The sequence below is a fragment of the Haliaeetus leucocephalus genome, unplaced genomic scaffold (genome assembly GCF_000737465.1).
Source record: "Haliaeetus leucocephalus isolate CR32 unplaced genomic scaffold, Haliaeetus_leucocephalus-4.0 Scaffold151, whole genome shotgun sequence".
In the NCBI taxonomy this organism is placed as follows: Eukaryota; Metazoa; Chordata; class Aves; order Accipitriformes; family Accipitridae; genus Haliaeetus; species Haliaeetus leucocephalus.
The window spans coordinates 8,305,789-8,325,960 of NW_010972587.1; the positions used below are offsets into that span (position 1 = coordinate 8,305,789).

Sequence of the window (20,172 nt, forward strand, 5' to 3'; positions counted from 1 at the left end):
GTGTACCTACCCTTCTGAAACATGTCTTCCATATAATGAACGGCTCTATTACTAAGCTGAGGCAGTTTTGCTAATTCTTCAGGTGCTCCAGTAAAGATTGTCTTTCTGTAACAGTAAGTAACTTTAATCTGACATTATGGTTTGTAACCATGCCAGTTGCCTCAGCATCTGGCTGCCTCAAACTCACTGAAAACAGTTACAGCGTGAAAGAAAATAGAAATCTTTTCCAATATAACAACAACAGTAAAAATGAAAATGCACAATAAAACCCTAAATTAAATTCCATATGAAGGCTTGCTGTGTGTCTCTTAGATTCCATGGGGTAAATGATTAATATATTTATGGTGGAGTTATTTGGTGGAGTTCATTGCAACTCAGTAGTCCTACTTCATTTCTTCACATTCTGACTGCATTTAAATACACTTGAAATTACCAGACTTAGTTTTTATCATTTGTGAAAGATCAATACATGATCCTTCATTAATTCTGTTTGAAAAATTCTGTTCTGATAGCTGCATTGATGGAGTTTTTTGCTGATTAATTCACAAATTGGATGTTTTACCCATTATAGAGGAAGAAAATGCTTTCTGAACAGAGATTATGGAGATTGCACAGGAGGCAAGTCTTTTGATTTGGGGGCAGAAACAAGCTTTAACAAAAAGATTGCTGGTAGGTAGGACCCAAAGTTAATTTCTGTAAGACCCTGTGGTGTTCATATAGAATGGATGGTATGTATAGTGAAAATACATAACAAGAAGGCAAATTAACCTGAGCCATTGACTATGGAACTGCGCAGAGATTCTGGTGGCCCTGGATTACAGTTTGCTCGAGTCATGGAGGGCTTTTTTCTGGGGCAGTTTGGAGCAAGCATCTGGTTTCACTGAGTAATTTTTGACATTGAATTTCAGAGGCAGGAATTGCTGCTGGTCCTGCAAATATTAGTTATCCTCTTGTGACTTTAGAAATGATTAATTAAACCTTTTTCAAAATGAAAATGTTATTCACAGTGTTGCTTCATGTGTCCGTTTCTTAAAAATCTAGTTTGAAGAATACAGAAAATTTCTGTTTGATAAACAGCAGTTATCGGCATATGCAGTATCAAGTGCAGCCTTTCAGAGTAGGATGTGTAGATCAACCATTGAACATGTTTTGCTGTTATTGATTAATTATTTACAAAGCACTGTAAACGTATGTGTCACTGATCAAATGTGGTAAATAAGGCTGCCCTAGCAGAAAGTAATTTTATTTTTTTACAAGTCACAACCTTGTAAAAGCCTAGCGAGCAATTAGTTCCCAGTGGTCTTACTATTAGCGATGAAAAGACCAAATTCTAGAAACTACAGCCTTAAAATCTTTAAGCTACCAGAATCAAAATTAAATCCTTGCGCTTACTGTGGAAGTTAATAATTTTAATATGTACTGTAGATTTAATTGCTAAATACTATATAGGGAACACCTGCAGGTTACTGGCTGCCAAAAAGTAAGGCATGAATTCTTAGGAATTACACGCAGCACTGTAATTCAGCATTTTGCAAAGGACCAATAGTATGTGCCTCTTCTCTCAGCTGCTCTCATAATCCTGTGGGCAAAAATGAAGTCAAGACAGAGTGTGGGCATAACCTTTTTGCACTACGCAACAAATATGGAAGTGATAGGAGCCAGATGAAAACAGGCAAAGGGGAAGAAAAAAGATTGATATGCAAATACTTTAAGGTTTTCCATGTAGAGATTTCAGAAAAGAAAATATTTATGAACAGGATTTTTTTCAAGCATTTTCAGTTTTGTCTACTCTGTAATGAAAATGTAGTTCCTTGAACGATATATCACCTCAAGAGTTTTGTTACTTTTTTTCAAAGTTATGGAATTAGTTTTTATTTGCCTTGGTAACATTTCCACATGCTGAAGTTGCATTTTTTGACCAATTTGAAAATACCTTCAGACACTATTGATAAACTATGTTATTATGGAAATTGTATCACTTCATGTGACAGACTTCAATTGTACTTTCCTGCCCAGTGAAATTATTACCAATAGAGGAATAATGATTGATTCAGTTGTCTAGGGAAAGTTAGTCAAAAGAAAGCATGTCAATAGAGCGGTGGAATGAAGGCTAAAATTCAGCCTAAAACATCCTACAATGCCTCATAATCCCTTAGTGTTTTCTGTTTTCCTGCTTCTGTAATGCTTTAATATCACGCTTTTTTTGTGGGCTGTCTTAATAGCAATTGCATATGATAAAAGCCTTGAACAAATTAGCAAGATTCTCATTCTCTGTGCTCAAAGCAAGTATGTCAAGTTGCATAATGGTTTACACAATGTGCCTGAAAGCTATACCTTACAACTGCAAATACCTAAATAGTTTTGGAAAACATACAGCAATATCAATATTAATCAAGTTCTCAAGCATTTAACTCAGCTGACTACACTTGTCAGCCAAAGGTGCAAAGCCTTGTTTGACACTTAACGTTCACCTGAACATCTTGAGTCAAAATACTGGAAATCTTGTGATGTTGAGATTCCCTTAATTGGAACTTCACTAAATTTTCAAGGCCAGAAATGAACGCTGCTTCTTTCTGAAATTTCAGTAGTTGGCTCTTCTACTCAAAAATGGAAGCCTCAAGCAGTACTTCATATGCCTGTGCCTAGCATCTTGAAAAACTATACAACCTTCTCTGGGTACTGATGTATTTGATCAGCATCTGGGCAAAAATAGGTGGATGATGGGTTCATTCGCAGTGGGCATTTTTATTTTCCAATGACATTTTATTTGATTGAAAAAAATGAACTTTTTTTAATGCTAGTAATATATACTGTGAGTGCATTTGTGATCATAATCTCAGATGATCTGTAAATTAGAGTTTTTTCTGAAGATTAGCCAGTTTTGATTGTGTAAATGTGGACAGCTATTCTAATCAGCCCTGCATGTGCGCTGCTGGGTGGAGTATATTCATTTTTCTTTTAACACTCTACATTTCTTTTAAATTAAAAGTGGGGTTTATCTTTAGGCAGTAACACAAAGCCATTTATTTTTCTGGTTTCCAAGGTTTAAAAAGAAAGTGCATGCAAAAATACATTTACTCACAGATTGAATTTCATTTTAAAACACTCTTACTTTTTTCTTAAGAGGACAAAATTCTGTTACTGAAAGATTTTGAGCAATTTCTATTTGTCAGTGTGATAGTACAGTTGACATTTCTATTCAACAAGTTTCTCACTTGCTGGGAGTACACACTTCCTAATTAGCACACAGCGTACTTGTGATAGATAAGGTAAAGAAGTTGTTAAATGTTTTATACCATAATCGTAGCTATGTATTAAAATTATCAAATTGCAGACATCAGAGCACAGCTGGATTTCTATAAACAAAAAATAAGTCATTTGAAGATCTTTTTTAATGAAATCCTAAAGTGCTAGGAAAATTGGATAAGATTATCATATCCTATACTGATGACAACATTTGAGCTGGAAGGCAAAGAATTTTAATTAGAAACACTTTGAGGCCTGGAAAATGTTTATTATTTTTTTAAAATATAACCATAATATTAAATACTCATAACGTATGTTCCTGTTTAGCTTTTATTATGGTAATACAAGTATGTTATCTAAAAATGTCCATCACGGTTCCTATATAAACTGAGAGTGATTACTAGGAGGTTTTTTAAGCATAAATCAAAGCAATTGATGCATGGCCATTGGGGGAAAAAATCTAGCTACACAGAAATTACAAATGTCGGTACATTTTTGTGGGACTTTTTCTGCTGTTGCATGATCTGCAGCCTTTACCAGTTGTAACACATGCTTTTGTTAACTTGCTGATATATAAAACAGTATACTCTGAATTTATATTAAGGCCAATGGTAGACAGCTTTTCAGCAGCAAGATGTAACATATATCTATATATGCTTGTTTGGTTTTGGATAACTATGTTTTTAAAACTCTGAGCAGTCTGTGAAGGTTAAGATGAAAAAGATGTTGAGGAAAAAAATCTCCACTGGCTGGAGAGCATTGATGCTAAAATGTCCCCTATTGATGTGATAATTTGAGAAACGAGGTAGACTGCTTGATGCTTCCTTCCCATGCCAAGTCTAGAACTATTCCCTGACTCACAGCTGTGGGTTTCCTTAAGATGCCGATGTTAAATGTACAAGCAAACTGAATAATTTCACAGTGTGCATGTGGATGGAAACTCCCACATCTGCCACCCATAAATATAAAAAAAATGGTAAAAACCCCTTCCTTCACTTTTTAATTTCTGGTTTTAAATGTACATATCCTGTAGTTTGCAATTTTAGTCATGATAGCCTCCAGTGTTTGAAAGCACACAGGACTAGATGCATACAAACAATTTCCATGTATATTCTCCTTTCAGCAGGCAGTTTAAAGTGTCATCTGCTTTGAATGTCCAGATGAGAGTGTCCAAATGTAAAATAATAAAAAAGTAAAAAGAAACAACACAAAACCAAAAATGTACATGACCTAACATTTTTGTAGTATCATCAGTTGTTAAGGTGACCAGGTATTAACTCATGCTGGTTTTCTGCCTTATTAACTTTATGTATTAACTTGATATATTATCCTAACCTGAGACTATTACATAAATGTTATCAAACAGAAACTATTTTTTTCCTATCATCTACTTTATTTTTTTTATGTGTTTTCTTTTTTGATGTCTTTTTTTCTGGAGGGTGTTCATCTTCCCTGGAGATTAATAATTTGTTAGTTTGGTGAACAAAATATGAATAGAGCACTAAAGGAAGTCTCTTTCTGTTTAGTGACATACCGATAAATAATAACTAAGGTTGTTCTCTATCAGTGTTAACAACGTAGTATTCTTAAAGATGATGACTGAATCCAAGGATCCACTCCACTCTAGAGCCTAGACCTATTGTCAGTTAGATTTCTATAGCTATGTATGTTAGTCAGTCTTAAGGTAATTGATCAGAACGCAGGCTGCCTTTGCAGCAGAGACGTTTAGGTCTGCCTAATACAACCGTGGAAACTGCTCTTCGCAATGTTTATTCAAATTAGTACTTGCAGGGAGAATGTTTTTCTCTCCATTTCCCCTCTTCACTATTTAAGCTGAAAGCTGTTGTCGACACAAAAGCATACTTACTGGAATTGTTCATGAGCAGACTTACAATTTAAATAATGTACTTAACTGTCGTAGAGGAAAAGTTGCAGAGCATTCTTCCATTTTAAGAGTTTGTAAAGATGCTGATTTCTGTGTTTTCCAGCAGAACTGAATGCTTTGCTGTCTGGGCTGATGACACAGGAAATCCCTCTCAACTCTGAATTTTATGCTTTTTTATTCTGTCTGATCCATAATATTTTGCCATACATCCTGTCATCTTGTTCCAGAATGCTTTTTGCACCAAGTTATCTGTTCCTAGACAATTTACTCTTGTCATCTTAGCCAACTTACTGGAGATCAGTGTCTTAGTTGTGATTCATGTGCTGTTCAGAACAAAATAACAGACATAGCATATGCAAACTGCAGTTCTTAAGAAGCCTTGTAGCAGAGAACCAGGTAGAAACATGAGTCTCTGGGAGGAATAACTCGCACTTGGCTTGTCTGGCAACTCTAGGTTGCTTCTATAAAAAGGTCTACTTCCATGTGTCACTGCTGAATTTACAGTCTTGTCAATGTGTTGCACTGGAGAGTAAGATCCAGTTGGCAGCAACCGTCTCACTGCGTGTCCCTCCCCGCCTCTCCTGCCTTCTCTGCCCACCCCCGTGCTTTAAAGTAAGTAGTATGCTTACATCTTGGGGCAACTCCGGTGTCATGGTTTTACTCAAAACTTGTGAGGTCTGTCAAAAGCGAGTGACACCCCTGAAATGATTCTGTTGTCCACAGTTCTCTTTAGCGATAAAAAAGGAGCCGTTGACATTTTGATTGCTTCAGAAAATACTATGCTGTGCTACAGCAGTAACACCAGTAATTTAAGTTCAAGTGGAAATTCTTGCCACCGGTGTAGGAGGATAAAAAAGGCATGACAGCACATTATCCCATGGTCACTGATAAGATGAAGCAGTCCACCGTGCTTTGCTCTCGTGCTTAGTTAGCCATTCTACAACTAATACTCTGCTGCTTCACTACTCAGTCATTGTACCTCCTATGTATCTTTGGTTATCAAAGGGAAATACCTGAATTCTTCACCCATATTTAACTAAAAGTGTTGGGATGAAATATTCACATGTGAATGACATTTTGTGTCCTTCTCTAGATATGGACTTCACTCAACAGGAACCCTTAAAAGAACGAGTGTCCTTAATTGCACTGTTTTAAAACAAAACACTTAACCTCTGTGTTTCTGAAGGATTGGCCATGGTGATTACAGTATTCATTAAACAGTCCTGGGGTTGTTTTGAAATATCTACAAGATCACGCACTGCAGTAATTCATTAAAAGCAAGACAAATATTGGCAACATCTATTCAGTGACCTTTTAAAATGGCTAAGTGAGAAGTTGCTTGCACTTGTGATTCTAGTGGAGTAAAAATTGGCATATTTTCCTTATAAGTACCCCGTCAGGAACAAAATGCACTTTCTTCTCAGGATCTGCAGCCCTGGCCTCTGTGGTGTTGAGCAGAGGTCGTTTGTTAGCAGAGCTTTGAGGAAAACAATTTCAGTTTTCATTGCTTGTGTTTGGGCTGTTGTTTGTTCGTACTTGTCTGCCATGCAAGTGGTGTTTTTGAGCTAGGTTAAGGGTTGTCCATTTGTTTCTCTCTCCAAAACTTCTTAGGCATATGTAATAGTAAACTTGTCGTCTTCTCTTTGGCACTGTTCTTCTGATATGGCATTTGCTATATATGGAGCCAGAGATGATGAACAAGGAATCAGTTCATCTTCTGTGTCATTAAGATTCATTCCATTTGTGGGTCCAATACTGTACTTGGTTACACTAGCGCAATCCTGAAATACTGCTCAGAATTATTTTGAATTAATTGGAGATTCCATAGTTCTCTAATTTTAGAGAGGACTTTAATTTACATTAAAAGTTTTGCATGCCCCAAGGCTCTCCTTTTATTTTGGTAATATGGAGAAAGTTTGAAAGAATTGTCATCAGTGTAAACCAAAAACACCTTGGGTAACTAAATGCATGCCTTTTGCTATTTTGTTATTCATTAACTACTCCGTTATTCCTCTCCTCTCTTCCCCATTAGCACCTCCCCCCACCCCCCCATAAAAACCCACTGAGGAAACAAGCACACCATGATAAAAATGCTAATAAAGGGAATAATTCCCAATAGACCATAAAAGACAGCATTTATAACCCCGATAGAAATGCCAGTCAGCTTTTTTTGATGTAAAGCATCTGTCTCCAAAAGGAAATGAAGGCAGGCCTGTTTCTCCTTTCAAGTCTCTGAAGTAGTAGGTGGTGTCATTTGTTACACAGTGCTACAAGTCCCATGTTATTGCACTGGTAGCTGTCGACCGCCTTTGTTAACGTACTGAAAAGTTTTATCAGCTGTCTTTAATAAAAGACAATGTATGTGAAGAAAAGCTATAGCAAAACTCTGTTGCTCTCTTGTCCTCAGACCATCATTTATAGCTGTTAGAGAGCGATGGCACTGATGTATAATCTTGCAGTCACCCAAGATTCTTGCAACTCTTACAATAAACCATAGATATTGGGGTGGCTGATGATACCCTACAAAGTTAAGGAGCAATCTTTCCAAAATCCCATGCATTTTCTTTATTTGAAACATGAAGGAGTTGGAATGAACTTTTTCAGCACTACCTGAAATGAGTTATCAGTTCACATTTTTCATGGATACATTTGTTTAGAGCATTAATGGCCTAAAATTTGTTGGGTCTCCAGGAAATCAGGAATGATGTGTAGGAGGTGGAAAATTTCAAGTTCAGTTAAAAGGCTTGCAGTTTTTTCTTTTTCTAGATGTTTTTGTTCTTTGCTGTAATGAAATGATAAATTAAAGATGTGATGGCAGAGGAGTTTTCTTAGCTAGGCATATAGTCTTATATATATGACGTTCTTCAGAGTACTTGATTAGTACCATACACATACCATATTTTCGGAGGGGGGGTAAAGGAAATAGAGAGGAATTCTGGAAGCCATATGAGACAACTGTGTTACTTCCCACACAATAAGTTGGTGGATGCTGTGGAATTAGCCCTGAGCACTTTTTAACGTGTGTCTTATTTAGTATGAGTTTTTCTAGGTTTAAGGTTTTTTAATCCTTATCCGTTGCAAGCTTTGTCTACATGCAAACACATGCACATAGTTATATTTCAAGTGAGAAGACAGTTCTGTGTCAATAACTGTCCTCTTGAAAAAAATGTTTGATTCATAAACTCTCATTAGACAAATAAGGAGCACAATTAGTGGGAAAGGACCATCCTACTCATGATTTGAGAAAATTCGCTCAAACAATCTTAGGTCTAAAAATAAATGAATAAATAAAATGTGTGGATATTCAGACAGCCATCCATATACAGTGGAGCTGTTTTCTGATCATTCTTCAGTGACATCACTGTAATTAGCACCCAGAACATCTGTAATTAAGGAGCGTATTATTTCATTGTAAAATAGTATGCAAGACTGGCACTGCAAAGGTGGAGCTATGATAATGTGGCTGCCGATACGTGTTCTCTGTAGCAAAGATTACATTTCAGGGGCTTAGTTTTCCTTCTCTGTACAGAATATGACTGAAGAGGAAATTTTGGAGAGTATTTAACTGGGAAAACTTCGTAAAATCCAGCTGGTTTTTTTTTTTTGTTTTGATTTTTAGTAGAACGAAGTAACTGATGTAGGGGTCGTGGAAATAATCTATCAGGGTAAAGCAAGAAAAATTAAATCTAAAAATAACATCTCCAGATTCCACTGCATTAGCATTACGGTGTTTACAATAGGGAGGGCTGAAATCACTTTGTTTTGCTTAATTTTGAAACTCTGGAAGCCAGTTGTTCTGAAAATTTGATGTTTATGAGTTTTTGTGAGGCATGTGTTAATAGGTGAAAAGAAGCAGGAAGCAAGCTGAAAAAAAGAAGAAATATTTGTAGGACATAAACCTAGAGAATGTTCTGAACAACATTTCCACCACAAAATTTAGGTTTTGGATACAAGAATTATAGGGGGTGGGGGTGAAGCTTGATTCAGAGGGATAAGAGTAATGAGTTTAACTTGCTAGTGGAGAGGTTTGGAACATGGGTAAGTCTTCCTCATCCTAATGACTTCCTATAACCACCTCAGTCTGGGAGACCAACTCTAGTGCATATATTATTGGCCTTCTATCTACCATATTTTCCTGACGTTATTGTCACTGAAGGACTTCTAAAGCATACCAACACCCCCACACAGTCATCTGAAGCCGAGTTTCCCTGTGGCTTCACATTTTGACCATTGCATTTTGATCAGAACACTGGTGAGTGGTGTCTTGAAACACTTATCCTCTGAGGCAAAACTACATGGCTTCGAAAGTGAGTGTTCCTGAAGCTCATTGGAAATGATAATGACCTGAGGGGGAGAACCACAGTGAACTTTGTGTAGTATTTTGTCCCCTTTTTCTTTGAAATGCAAGGTACTGGTTTGGCAAATGCCTTTACTGTGCTCTCACTAGCATGTGAATACCTTAGGTACTTGCAAAAAAGTAGGTTAGACTCTTCTCTTCAGCTTCATAAATCTGCTTTTCTGCCCTTGTAATATTTAACTCCAGTAACCAGGCATGTTTAATTATCATGAACAACCTATTATTTCATAATGGAATAATCTAAAGATGAAAAAATAAAAACAAGAAACATTTTGTTTTAGCTAAAGATGGAAAAATTGTTAGTAACATAAGAAGCTTTTTAATGGATTTGTTATGAAGTTTTCACATCTTTGCTATTAAAATAGCATGTGTTTCCACCATTGTTAATTTTATTAAATCGTTCATTAAGAAATAATTGCCACAGCCTGAATCTAAATGGATGTCCTAGGACCCCTGAACATCCTTAGAATCTGAGAACAGATTGTATTTTCTACTAGTTATAATTAAGACAAAGAAAAAAGGGATGAATTCCAATGTGTTAACTATTCCCAATGATTATAAACTCTTTATTGGCAATGGGTTGAATTAAAATTAAATTCCTGTCTTTAATCCGCTCTTGGATTACTTTAATTTTCTCTTGGAAACTGTGCTATGCCGACGTTACCACATGTAAAGCTTTATGAGTTCTGTGTTTTTTCATTAAAGAGAGAAGTCTATGCCTGTAGACACCAGAGCTTGCCCTGTTTAAAGCACAAAGTATACAGCAGCTGCTCAGAAACTTTTTCTTGTTATCTCTATTTGCTTAAATTGCTAAATTGCTTCCATGAAAAGTCTGCAAACATAAGGGAATAATTTGTTTAAGTGGAAGAAGATTGTCTGAAAAGAAAAATTGAAAATATTCCTAATATTTCTCCTTCCCTTTTTTTTTTTTGTACCAGTACCCAGCTGCCCTAATGAATCTTGGAGCCATTCTCCATCTGAATGGTAAACTGAAAGAGGCTGAAGAAAACTACCTCCTTGCTCTTCAACTTAAACCTGATGATGTCATCACTCAGTCCAATCTTCGCAAATTGTGGAATATCATGGAGAAACAAGGTTTGAAGACATCCAAAACATGATGATGAAAACTCTGAACTTTTTTTTCTTGAATTGATTAAAACCACGAACTAGAACTTCCACACAATTGTCTGATCAGAGAACTCATTGGACTTGACCGCAAGGATCAGAGGTCTTAATTGCTGCTAGGAGAAGCTATTCTGCTTTTTTGGCTTAAATTTTTTTGCTAGATAGATAGAAAAAGGGAGACTTTGAGATATTCATGAAGGACTTGTTACCCCACAAAAATGTTTAGAACCATAGCACTTGAGAGAAGGTGTTCTGGCATATTTGATAGATCATTGCAAATCCCATATTGCTTACTTTTGGGTGGGTATTTGAAATGTATACTGTCATAGAAATACTAAAGGAAAATTGTACAGTATACACTAAGCCATATGGGAGTAAAAGTGGTAATAGTAGGTTAAAGTATTTTGCTGATAATGTAACTCATTAAAATGTATACTAAATCCAGTGTGTTTGCAGTTTGTCTTAATGCTGCTGTATCTCACTTTAGGACCACTTGCTTACCAATTTCACAGCTTATATGGCCAATTTTTTTCAAACCTGTCACTTGTGATTAGATGACAGCGTTCAAAATTGTTTACTGAGAATATGCATATTATTTCAGCTTGTTAAGTTTTAATGCGGTTTTCTTGAGATACACAGTCAAATGGCTGTGGACTAGACGGAAAGGAACTGCTCATATTCTACATCAGATGTGTATGTAGAGTGCTTAAAAAAAAGAAAAGTCCAGAGGTGTGATTTAGCAATAGAAGCAAGACTGATGTTTGCCCTGATATCAAATGAGTGTGGTCAGACTGTCATCTTGAGAAAAAAAAAAAATTGGTATTATAGACAATGTGCTTGACTCTCTTTACACTGCTGTCAGATAAGACCAACTTTAAACTGGACTCTGCATACAATATTTTTGCAATAACTCAGCCAAGTGAGATTTGAAAATACTAGTGCTTGGATATGCTACAAATGAGACTTCATGAGCAACTCAGAGAAAAAGGGATGTTACACATAGGTGCGGCTAGCAAATAACTGAAGGGACTGGATTAGATCATGCTTGAAACAGTGTAGATAAGAGAAATCTGTAAAGGTGGTTGCCAGTTGCTTTTCACAGTGGTGGTGTTTTAGAAAATATTACCTATTCAGATTCTAACCAAATACTAGCATTCTGTTTGTATTCTGACACGTGTGCTAGCAGCAGAGCTGTCAAATATCTAAATATGCTTTTGGTGAGGTTCAATTCATTTGTGTTTCAGAATGATTTGGCATAGTTACTGTTTTAATCTTCAGTTTTTAAATGTAAAAATAATTTATTTTAAATTGCAATGTATTGAAGCTTTAGTCAGTCTTTTCCAGGCCATTTGTTAACTACTTTCTTTGGAATAAGTATTATTGCTTGTAAGAAAATTTACTATTTCATTTAATGACCTGTTGGTATCTGCTTCAGTGTTCTTTTCATAATGGTAGATATAATGTTAAAGTGGTAGAGCACCTTGAACTGAAGCTTCTTCAGGATCTTCTGTTAAAAACTCTTTATTACTGAGAAAGGGTTGGGGTTTTTTTTTTGCTCTTTAACTGTTGAGCACCATTCCAACAAAACTGTAGAGAAGAATACTTTGCTGTATTTATTTATTTATTACTTGACTGCAGCAACGTTACCTGCCATTAACACAGCAATCTGTAAGTGTTGCTATTTCTTTTATTTGGTTTTCCTTGCATTTTTGTGATTAGTGTGTGTACCTAACGGGAAAGGGGACGCTTGAGTTATACTCTGCCTTCTTGGTCATTCTCCCCTTAAACTTGGATTTTAAATCTGTATTGAAATAGATTGGGGAGTAGCTGTTTCAAAGTCAGTATAGTAAAAAATTGTAGTAGTGTGTGTTTCCTTTTCTTTCCTCTTGCTGGCTAAAATACCGTAAGTTAGTAAGTTTACAACTGGCGTACCAGTTGGCTACCAGAAGGGCTGGAGGGGCTAGATTGTTTGGTTTTGTGGAGTGTGTCAGGTTTTTTTCAAATAATGTTATGGCTGGAAAAGCAAAATTGGAGGGTCAAAAGTTGAATTTCTACTTTAACATTGAAACCAGAGTTAGAATACGATGGTAGCTTGAACTTACTCTCCTGCTTTACTGACTTTCTGGAAAAAGTATAGAAATACATTAGATAGTAACTATAACTGAACTCAGTAAAAAACTGTGGTATCCTGCAGCTTTATTTGCTCAACAGCCATCAAACTTCGATGGCTTCTCGGTCTTAACCATTCACTATGTTATTTGTCTCCTTCAAGTTGTATTCATTCTTGTTTAGTAATTTTTATTCATTGCACAGAAGGGGGAGAGGGGGAGCACTCCTGTGATGCAGTGTCATGCTTGCATTGATAACTGGTTTTGTTTGTTTCTTAAAAAAAGAAAAAAAGAAAAGAAAGAAAAAAGGACTAGCGTAAATTTAACAAGAATGTCCCTGAATACATTTTTTTAATATAGGTCTGGGCTTGATAACTTTCTTCTTTTGGGAAAAATTTAAAACGTTTAAAATACGTCTCTCTGCTCAGGGATTTATGGTGGATTATTGCAGACAGTGCTAAAAAAAAATAAAAGAGCACAAGTCAAGTTTACTAAATTAAAATTTTATTTTTTGAAAAACTGTTATTTGTATAAATTATCAGATTTGTAGGCTTTCCTTTTTGTAGAAATAATTGTTTATGTGCCAGATAAGAGAATTTCAATTTTGTTTTCAATAATAAAGCATTGATAACTAATACACTGTGCATTCCTTTATCTGTTACTGTAACAACACTTTTTTTTTTAACTTATTCTAATTTAATGAGTTATATTGATTGGTTTACATTTGGGAGAACTATATAGCATACGTAGAGTACAACCTACCACAGCTGGCTTTCTTCTATAGTGCAATAATACTTCAGCAGATATTTTCAAAAAGTTTCTCTGGAAGCATTTTTTAATATTTCTACTCACTAAATCTAGCCAAAGGGGTATGGTAACTATTATATTTGATTGTTGTTTCTAAACTCTGGGGGAATAAATGCTGATGATAAGATGTATTTATAAATTATTTTGATATTGACATACAAAAACGATGTCAGTAAAAATGCTTCTAAAATGTATAATTGGCTACAAAAGCTGGAAAGAAATCTTCACTGACATACAAGGTCTTTTTAGTGTCTGACATCACCTTCCTCTCGTGCCACAATGTCACACGATCAGTTTTAAATCTGCTGCCTTCCTGTGCAGAAGTGAAGTGACATTATTCTTTGGCCTTTTGGTTTTCTCTTAATCTTCTACAGACAGAGCCTTCTTAGCTCGGCGGACCTAACGCTGATATCCTCACACCTTCCTAGGTCGGTTGCATTCAGGTCCTACCCGTTGACAGCTTTTCTCTACAGTTGAAGAACGTTGATGGGCACGAGCAGACCACTAGAGAGGATTTGGGGCACTCACTTCCAAATTCAGCTGTCATGCCTTGTTTTTATCAAAGGTCACACCTCGCCTTCAGACGTGGTCATTCCTTGCCTAAGCAGGTTTTGATGAAATGGCAGATGATGATGAATATGCAAAGAATAATCTGATCTGTGCCACTCCTTTCTCATGGAGACGAGTCTAAACATGGGCTTGAAGTCCTGCTCTGGCATCTTACCCCTAAACCCTTCTCTGTGAGAGCCTGCTTTGTCTGCCTTGTGCTGTGCTTCCGATGTTTCTGTTCTTCCAAGCATCACACTTTTGGGGCAGCAGGTACCTGACCCATCTCCGTTCCCAAAGGAGGCTCACAGCAGCTCTGCGGTGCCTTTTTCGTCCTGCTGTCTCATACAGGTCCATCTGAACTTGCTCTCTGTAGCTGGCACAGATGGCTGTGTTCCTTCTGGGAGTTGAACTAGTATAAAGGTAAGGCACGAAATTATTCTGTGTAAATATACCAGCTCGTTTGGGTCTGGCTTGGGACTCTCTGTTGTCGGCATTCCCATAGCAGCTTTGCCCCAGCGGGGTGACTGCTGGTAGCGTGAGAGAGACTTTGCCTCCAGTTCGAGTGTGAGAACAGTCCCCGACAGCTGAATTACTGTGTTTATTTTGCTGCGTCCCTAAGGGTTGCAAAGGAGAGGTTTTACTGAGAGAATCTGGAGGTTTCGAAATAAATTGTGTGAAATCTAAAGAGAAGCCCTTAAAACCACTTACCTCTTCGAAACTTCTATTTCTGGCCCTTTCAAATAAAATGGAGACCCCACGCAGGTGTTAGATATGCTCCCTCAGTTGGACTGACCCTGCAGTTTGAAAGATCCCTACCTTGCTTCACACAGATACTGAACGTTTAATCTCTCTGAGATTCAGTAGTGTGACATTGGAAGAATGTGTTTTAAGGAACGGAATATGTCCGATGTTATGCGGAGGGTGGGGAGGGAGGTGTCAGGGAGGAGACGCAGACATTTTTCTGGAAATGAGTAAGAATGTTAGAGGGACAGACTTTTTTCCAACAACAAAGAAGGAACCCCAAGTTCAAGTTATGCTAGAATCAACTATGGGAAAGGGTATGCATTAGTAAGTAAAATAAAATTTAAAAAGCAATACAGTCTTGGAAAAAGTTCTAAGTTCTGTTGGTATAATAATAAATCAAACCCAAACTTTACCAACCAGAACTGCTGGCCTCGGAAGACAGTATAATGGAGTTCAGGACATAACAATATATCCCCCATGAAAGACTGAATGAGTGCCTTAAGTTTCACCACTTGATTAGAAAACCTTTATGGTTGCATTTGTGTTCAGATTTCAAATTGATGTTTCTCCCTTCCCCCTATATTCTTTATTTTATCATATTTACCCTGTCGTTGTCCACTGGCTCTTTGGTGGTGCCACAGTTCTAGAGTCAGACAGCGCTGAAAGTTACACATGAGGAAGCATTTCAGAAGGGCAGAAACATCAGAGTGGACCTTCTAGAAAGGTGTAAGACAAAACAGATTAAATCATTCATGGTTGCTGTATACTTATTTATTTTGAATGTAGTTTCAGTGACAAGGCATAATTACATTTACTTACTGAAATTATTGAGCTTATAGATATTTCTGTGCAAGGTTGGAAGATTAAATTGTTGTTTATATTTACAAATTTGTGTCAGTTTGTGTGCATTTGAGCACAAATTTATGTTTTAAAAAACCTTAAGATTTCCCTTTGAAGAAACAGGTATGGAAGCCATGTGCAGCCATTCGGTTGTGGGGGGGGGGGTTTGGTATTTGATAGAACGTGTGCATAAGCCTATCTTTCCTTGCATTACCAGTCCCTTAGCTGCTGACATTCTCTTTTTACATGGATATTTTTGTTTTTCTGAAACACTGAACCTGATTGATGAAGCAGTGTTCCTGCAGAGTTTGAACAGTTTAAGCCACAGGTTCTGTTTTGAGCTAAGCAGAAATGGAGCTTGGCTTTGATGGCTAAAATTGTGTTCAGTTTTGATTTCAGGAATGATTCAACCCAGGTGAACAGATTTTTCAACCCAATAATACCGTGGTTTGCTGTACCAAGTAATCCCAGAAAGTAAAGATTATTTGAGAGGCTTCGTTTGTTTCTTCTCTAGATTTTTTTCCTGTCAGCAAAGCATTTTTTGTCCTTTTCTGGAGAAATATATTTTATTTTGTCTCTAATTTTCTTGAAAACAGATGTTCCTGCATACCCAGTATTTTTCTTTATTACAATGAGAATTAAATTTACATAGAATTGATTGATTTATTATCTTGTCATGTTTGTTGCAACCATAACCAGAAGTTTCTCTAAAGTACATGAGTGTATAATACAGTGTATTGTTCTTTATATTAAATCAATTCCCTCTTCTGGTTTCTATCCAATATGCAAAGCCAATCATTGCAACAAAGAGTCACTTTTGCACACCCACAGTTTCTGGAATCCAGCATTGTTCTTCCTATTGTGGCAGTGAATATTTTTATATGACAAGATGTAGGATGCTAGAAAATGTCTTATTCCTGCTGTAGAATATGATCTTTTCTTTCTTCTCAACCATCATCATTTCGTAGCATTTTTTGTCCTCTGCTACTTCTTAAGGAAAGAAAGTCTTTAACAATTGATTTATTTTTTTTTTTTAAATAAACATACTATTAATAACAACAGAGCTCTATGAATGGCACTTATGCCTCAAAATTCATGGAGCCTGGTGGCTCTGTCACAAAAAAAAAAAATCTTTATTTTAATTACCGTTCCTCCCTCTGAAATGCAGTTTCTCTATCAAGTTTCAGTGGCAATTAATCTTTTAGCTATATAACTGTAAATTTGTTTGTGTTTCTGGATATTTGGTGTGTGTGTGTGTGTGTGGTTTTGTTTTTATGGAATAAGTCTCCTGATTGTTCTCATTAGTTGAAAGGGTCTTCTTTAGGGTATTCTTGCACAGAATAATTGTTTCCCCTTTCTTTTCTCATTAGTTTTGTGAATGATTTAGAGACTAGAAGAGGAACTGCTTTCCCTGAAGCTAAGGCAGATTACAGTTTTGGGTGTGAACTGAGCTTCTACACCAGTTTTGTGCCTTATAGCCAAAGATGTTAAAAAGACATAAAAGTTGTTTTGCTTTTTCACAAAGACTGTAAACTGTGGACCATTTAGGTCTACACCAAGTCTCTCATTAATGTAAGTTTTAAGTCTTGATGGAAAGATTCAGGAATTGAAAATCTTGTCCACTTTTTCTAACTGTATCAGGTTGTCTAATAAGAGAACACCTTTCCATCTGGATCTCTTCTGCCTTTGCTGCCCGTCATTGTTCAATCTAAGAAGTACAAATGGGTCAAACAAAGATGTATCAAAGCAAGTTCTTCAGATGGGTCAATCTTTTCTGCCTCCAATGTTATGACCAAAAAACCACCAAAAATTTTCTTGATTTTCTGATTTTCAAAAATGAGAAGTTAAAAAACCCAAATGAAACTACTTAAGTGAAAAGATAAAAAGTGGTATAAACTATTCTAAGTTCCTTGCAAGTGCGGTTTGCAAGCTTATCTCATGAGATTATGATTGACTTCCAATTGGCTTCAACATTCTAAGAATAACTTGATATCAAGTTGACAGGTTTTGCACTTTATCATGCTAAAGACATGCTTTATACACGTGTACAGATGTATATCCCGTTGGCACCATCACAGCTGTTGTGCTAATCTTCCTTGTCAGTGCTGCACATATTTACCCAACTGATTTTGAGTAAGTTATTTACTATAGGGTTTATTCTGATCGATATGAAAAATTTTCTCTCTTTGGCATGGGAAGAAGAAAAAGAGGTCAAGCTATGCGAAATGAGATGTGTACTGTTCAGGGTTTTTGTGGTCTCCCAGTAGCGATATATAAATGTCAATTAGAAGTGACCATATAAAAGTAGATTTTTGTTTAACTCAGTGAAGCTCGTGATTTTGAAAAGAGAAGGAATCCTAGTCGCTGCAAATAGGGTTGTTAATATTTAGATTTACAGACAGATTAGTTTACTCAAATGCTTTTTATATTGATCAGTGTAATATTTGTTAAAGTTCTAATGTGTTTTGCTGTTTACATACCTTGTTTTTTCATCATAATTTGAGTTATAGTGCATTTTTAAATCTACTGTTTATAAACTAAGGTATATTTGAAATAGTTTTTCAAATTTAATTGAGAAACTACTAATAAAAGTTGTCATCAAACATATCATCTTTTCAATATTTCTTTTATTTTGAGGGAAGTTTAGGAATAAGGACAAGGAAGGAAAAATCTTGTTGTATTTAGTTACTTTTTTAGCTTTGTTCTCATATAAACATATAATTAGCTGTAAAAAGCCCACAGTGATCCACAGAAAACTGGTGCATGCATCTGGGCCCAGGTAACTCCAACTGAAGCTATGGAAACATATCTCACGCTTCCCTGGAAGGGGCACAAGAATATAAAGCAGGATCTTCATGCTACACTTATGCCAACTGCAGCTCGTCAGGATGTTCACCATAATTTTACTAATCCTGAAATCAGGTTAGCCCATCTGAGTCTCAAGATCGAGTCTATTTCTGAAAGTAATGCATAAGCTAAATGAAGGTCATACCTGGAACACCTAGAATATAACACGCGAAGTCTCGGAAAGGAGTACTGGCAGGAATTACACAAAAAGTTTTCTTTTTTTCTGCATCTTTTGAACTGGTCCAGCTTTCTGGCGTACAAAGATAACCTTCTCATGGCTGGTATGCATGGGGTCTCTGATTGCCTTGGCTGATAGCTTGTTGCATGTATATGAAGATTTAATCTTTCATAGGCACGGTATGCTTGGAAAGGGTACACAGGGACTGGAAAAGCATGATTTCTATTGTAAATACCTTTAGAAGCTGGACAAGAGTTAATTAACCATACGGAGAAGCTGAGCTGGGAGAAGCAGGCTGGACCTTCATAGTTCCCCAGTGAACGGTCAGTGAGACAGGAGGGAGAAGCAAATGCAAGTTGGCAACCATGCATGGATTTCATCCAGCTTATTTACAAAATACAATATGAAAAAGACCACCTGTCTCCATTATGTGAATTGTTTCCTTTGCAGAGGTGGAAGCCCAGTGACCTCATTAGTCCTGAGGGACACCAAATGCAAAATGATAGCAAAACTGGCCCAAAGCATCCTAAAAGCATTTATAAACAAAGTGTGCAAATTTAACAGGCCTCTTGTTTTGTATCAAGTATTATTACCTTGCAAAGCTATGCAGTAGAGCAGACACTTACCTGAACCTACTGTCCTCATTTGCTAGAGGGTTCAAAGACATGTTTCCTGGGGTTTTTTTTTTCACTTTCAAAATTAAAAAGTATCCATAACAACTCACTAACAGGTAAACAAAAAACAGGGGGGGAAATCTCCATTTCAGTCCTAGCCCTAAAGGAAAAAAAAAAAAAAAAAATTCTGAAAGCAAGTCTATGGAATTTGGTGTGAGAACAGAAGCCATTTTAATTCAAGTTCTGATGAGATAACTGCAGAAAAGAAGGCATTCAAAGGCAAAACAAGGGGAAGAGTAGCCCTTTAATAAAGTATACAGGATGGTTTGTTTTTGTTTTTTTTTTTTATATGATTCCTGGGGACAAGCCTTACTACTTCAGGAGAAAAAAAGGCAGACTGACAATGTGGGAAGCTGCACTGCAACTGATTGCTTTGTCCATTTTTATTTCTTATTGTAAAAATACCAACTGATATTTGGACTCTCAGAAGTTTGGGTTGAATGGGACTACATGACATTTTTTGGCAAATGCTGAATTGTCACATCCATCTTGACTGTTTCCTGCTTAGAATCTCTGGAAGTGACAAGATGGAGAGATCATCTCTTGTGAACTTCCCTAACCCTAGTCTTCCCATCACCTCGCTCCTACCTTTGGCTCTTGTCCCTGCTTGCCCTGCTACATTCATTGGAGGCAGCACTGTCCCGAGAGCAGTGATTTGTTTCTTCTAGTTGGCTGTAAAGTACTCTACTCTAATGGGACTGTATAAATAAAAGTAATTAGTTTTTCTGCTGCATTCAGGGGACCATAAGTAAGAATAACAGGGTACGCAAATCTAACTTTTATATAAATCACTTATTTGCAGGGTTAATAGA

At 36.5% G+C, this 20,172-nt stretch overlaps 1 protein-coding gene across 1 annotated transcript in view; it reads left to right on the forward strand.

Annotated features, from left to right (window-relative positions):
- The window catches only part of TMTC2 (transmembrane and tetratricopeptide repeat containing 2), a 259,941-nt gene extending 249,335 nt beyond the window's left edge, over positions 1-10,606 (forward strand). The window contains exon 12 of the mRNA XM_010561834.1: positions 10,427-10,606. Within this exon, the coding sequence (XP_010560136.1) occupies positions 10,427-10,606 (180 nt within the window). The remainder of the gene's footprint in view (positions 1-10,426) is intronic.
- Positions 10,607-20,172: the final 9,566 nt, after the last annotated feature.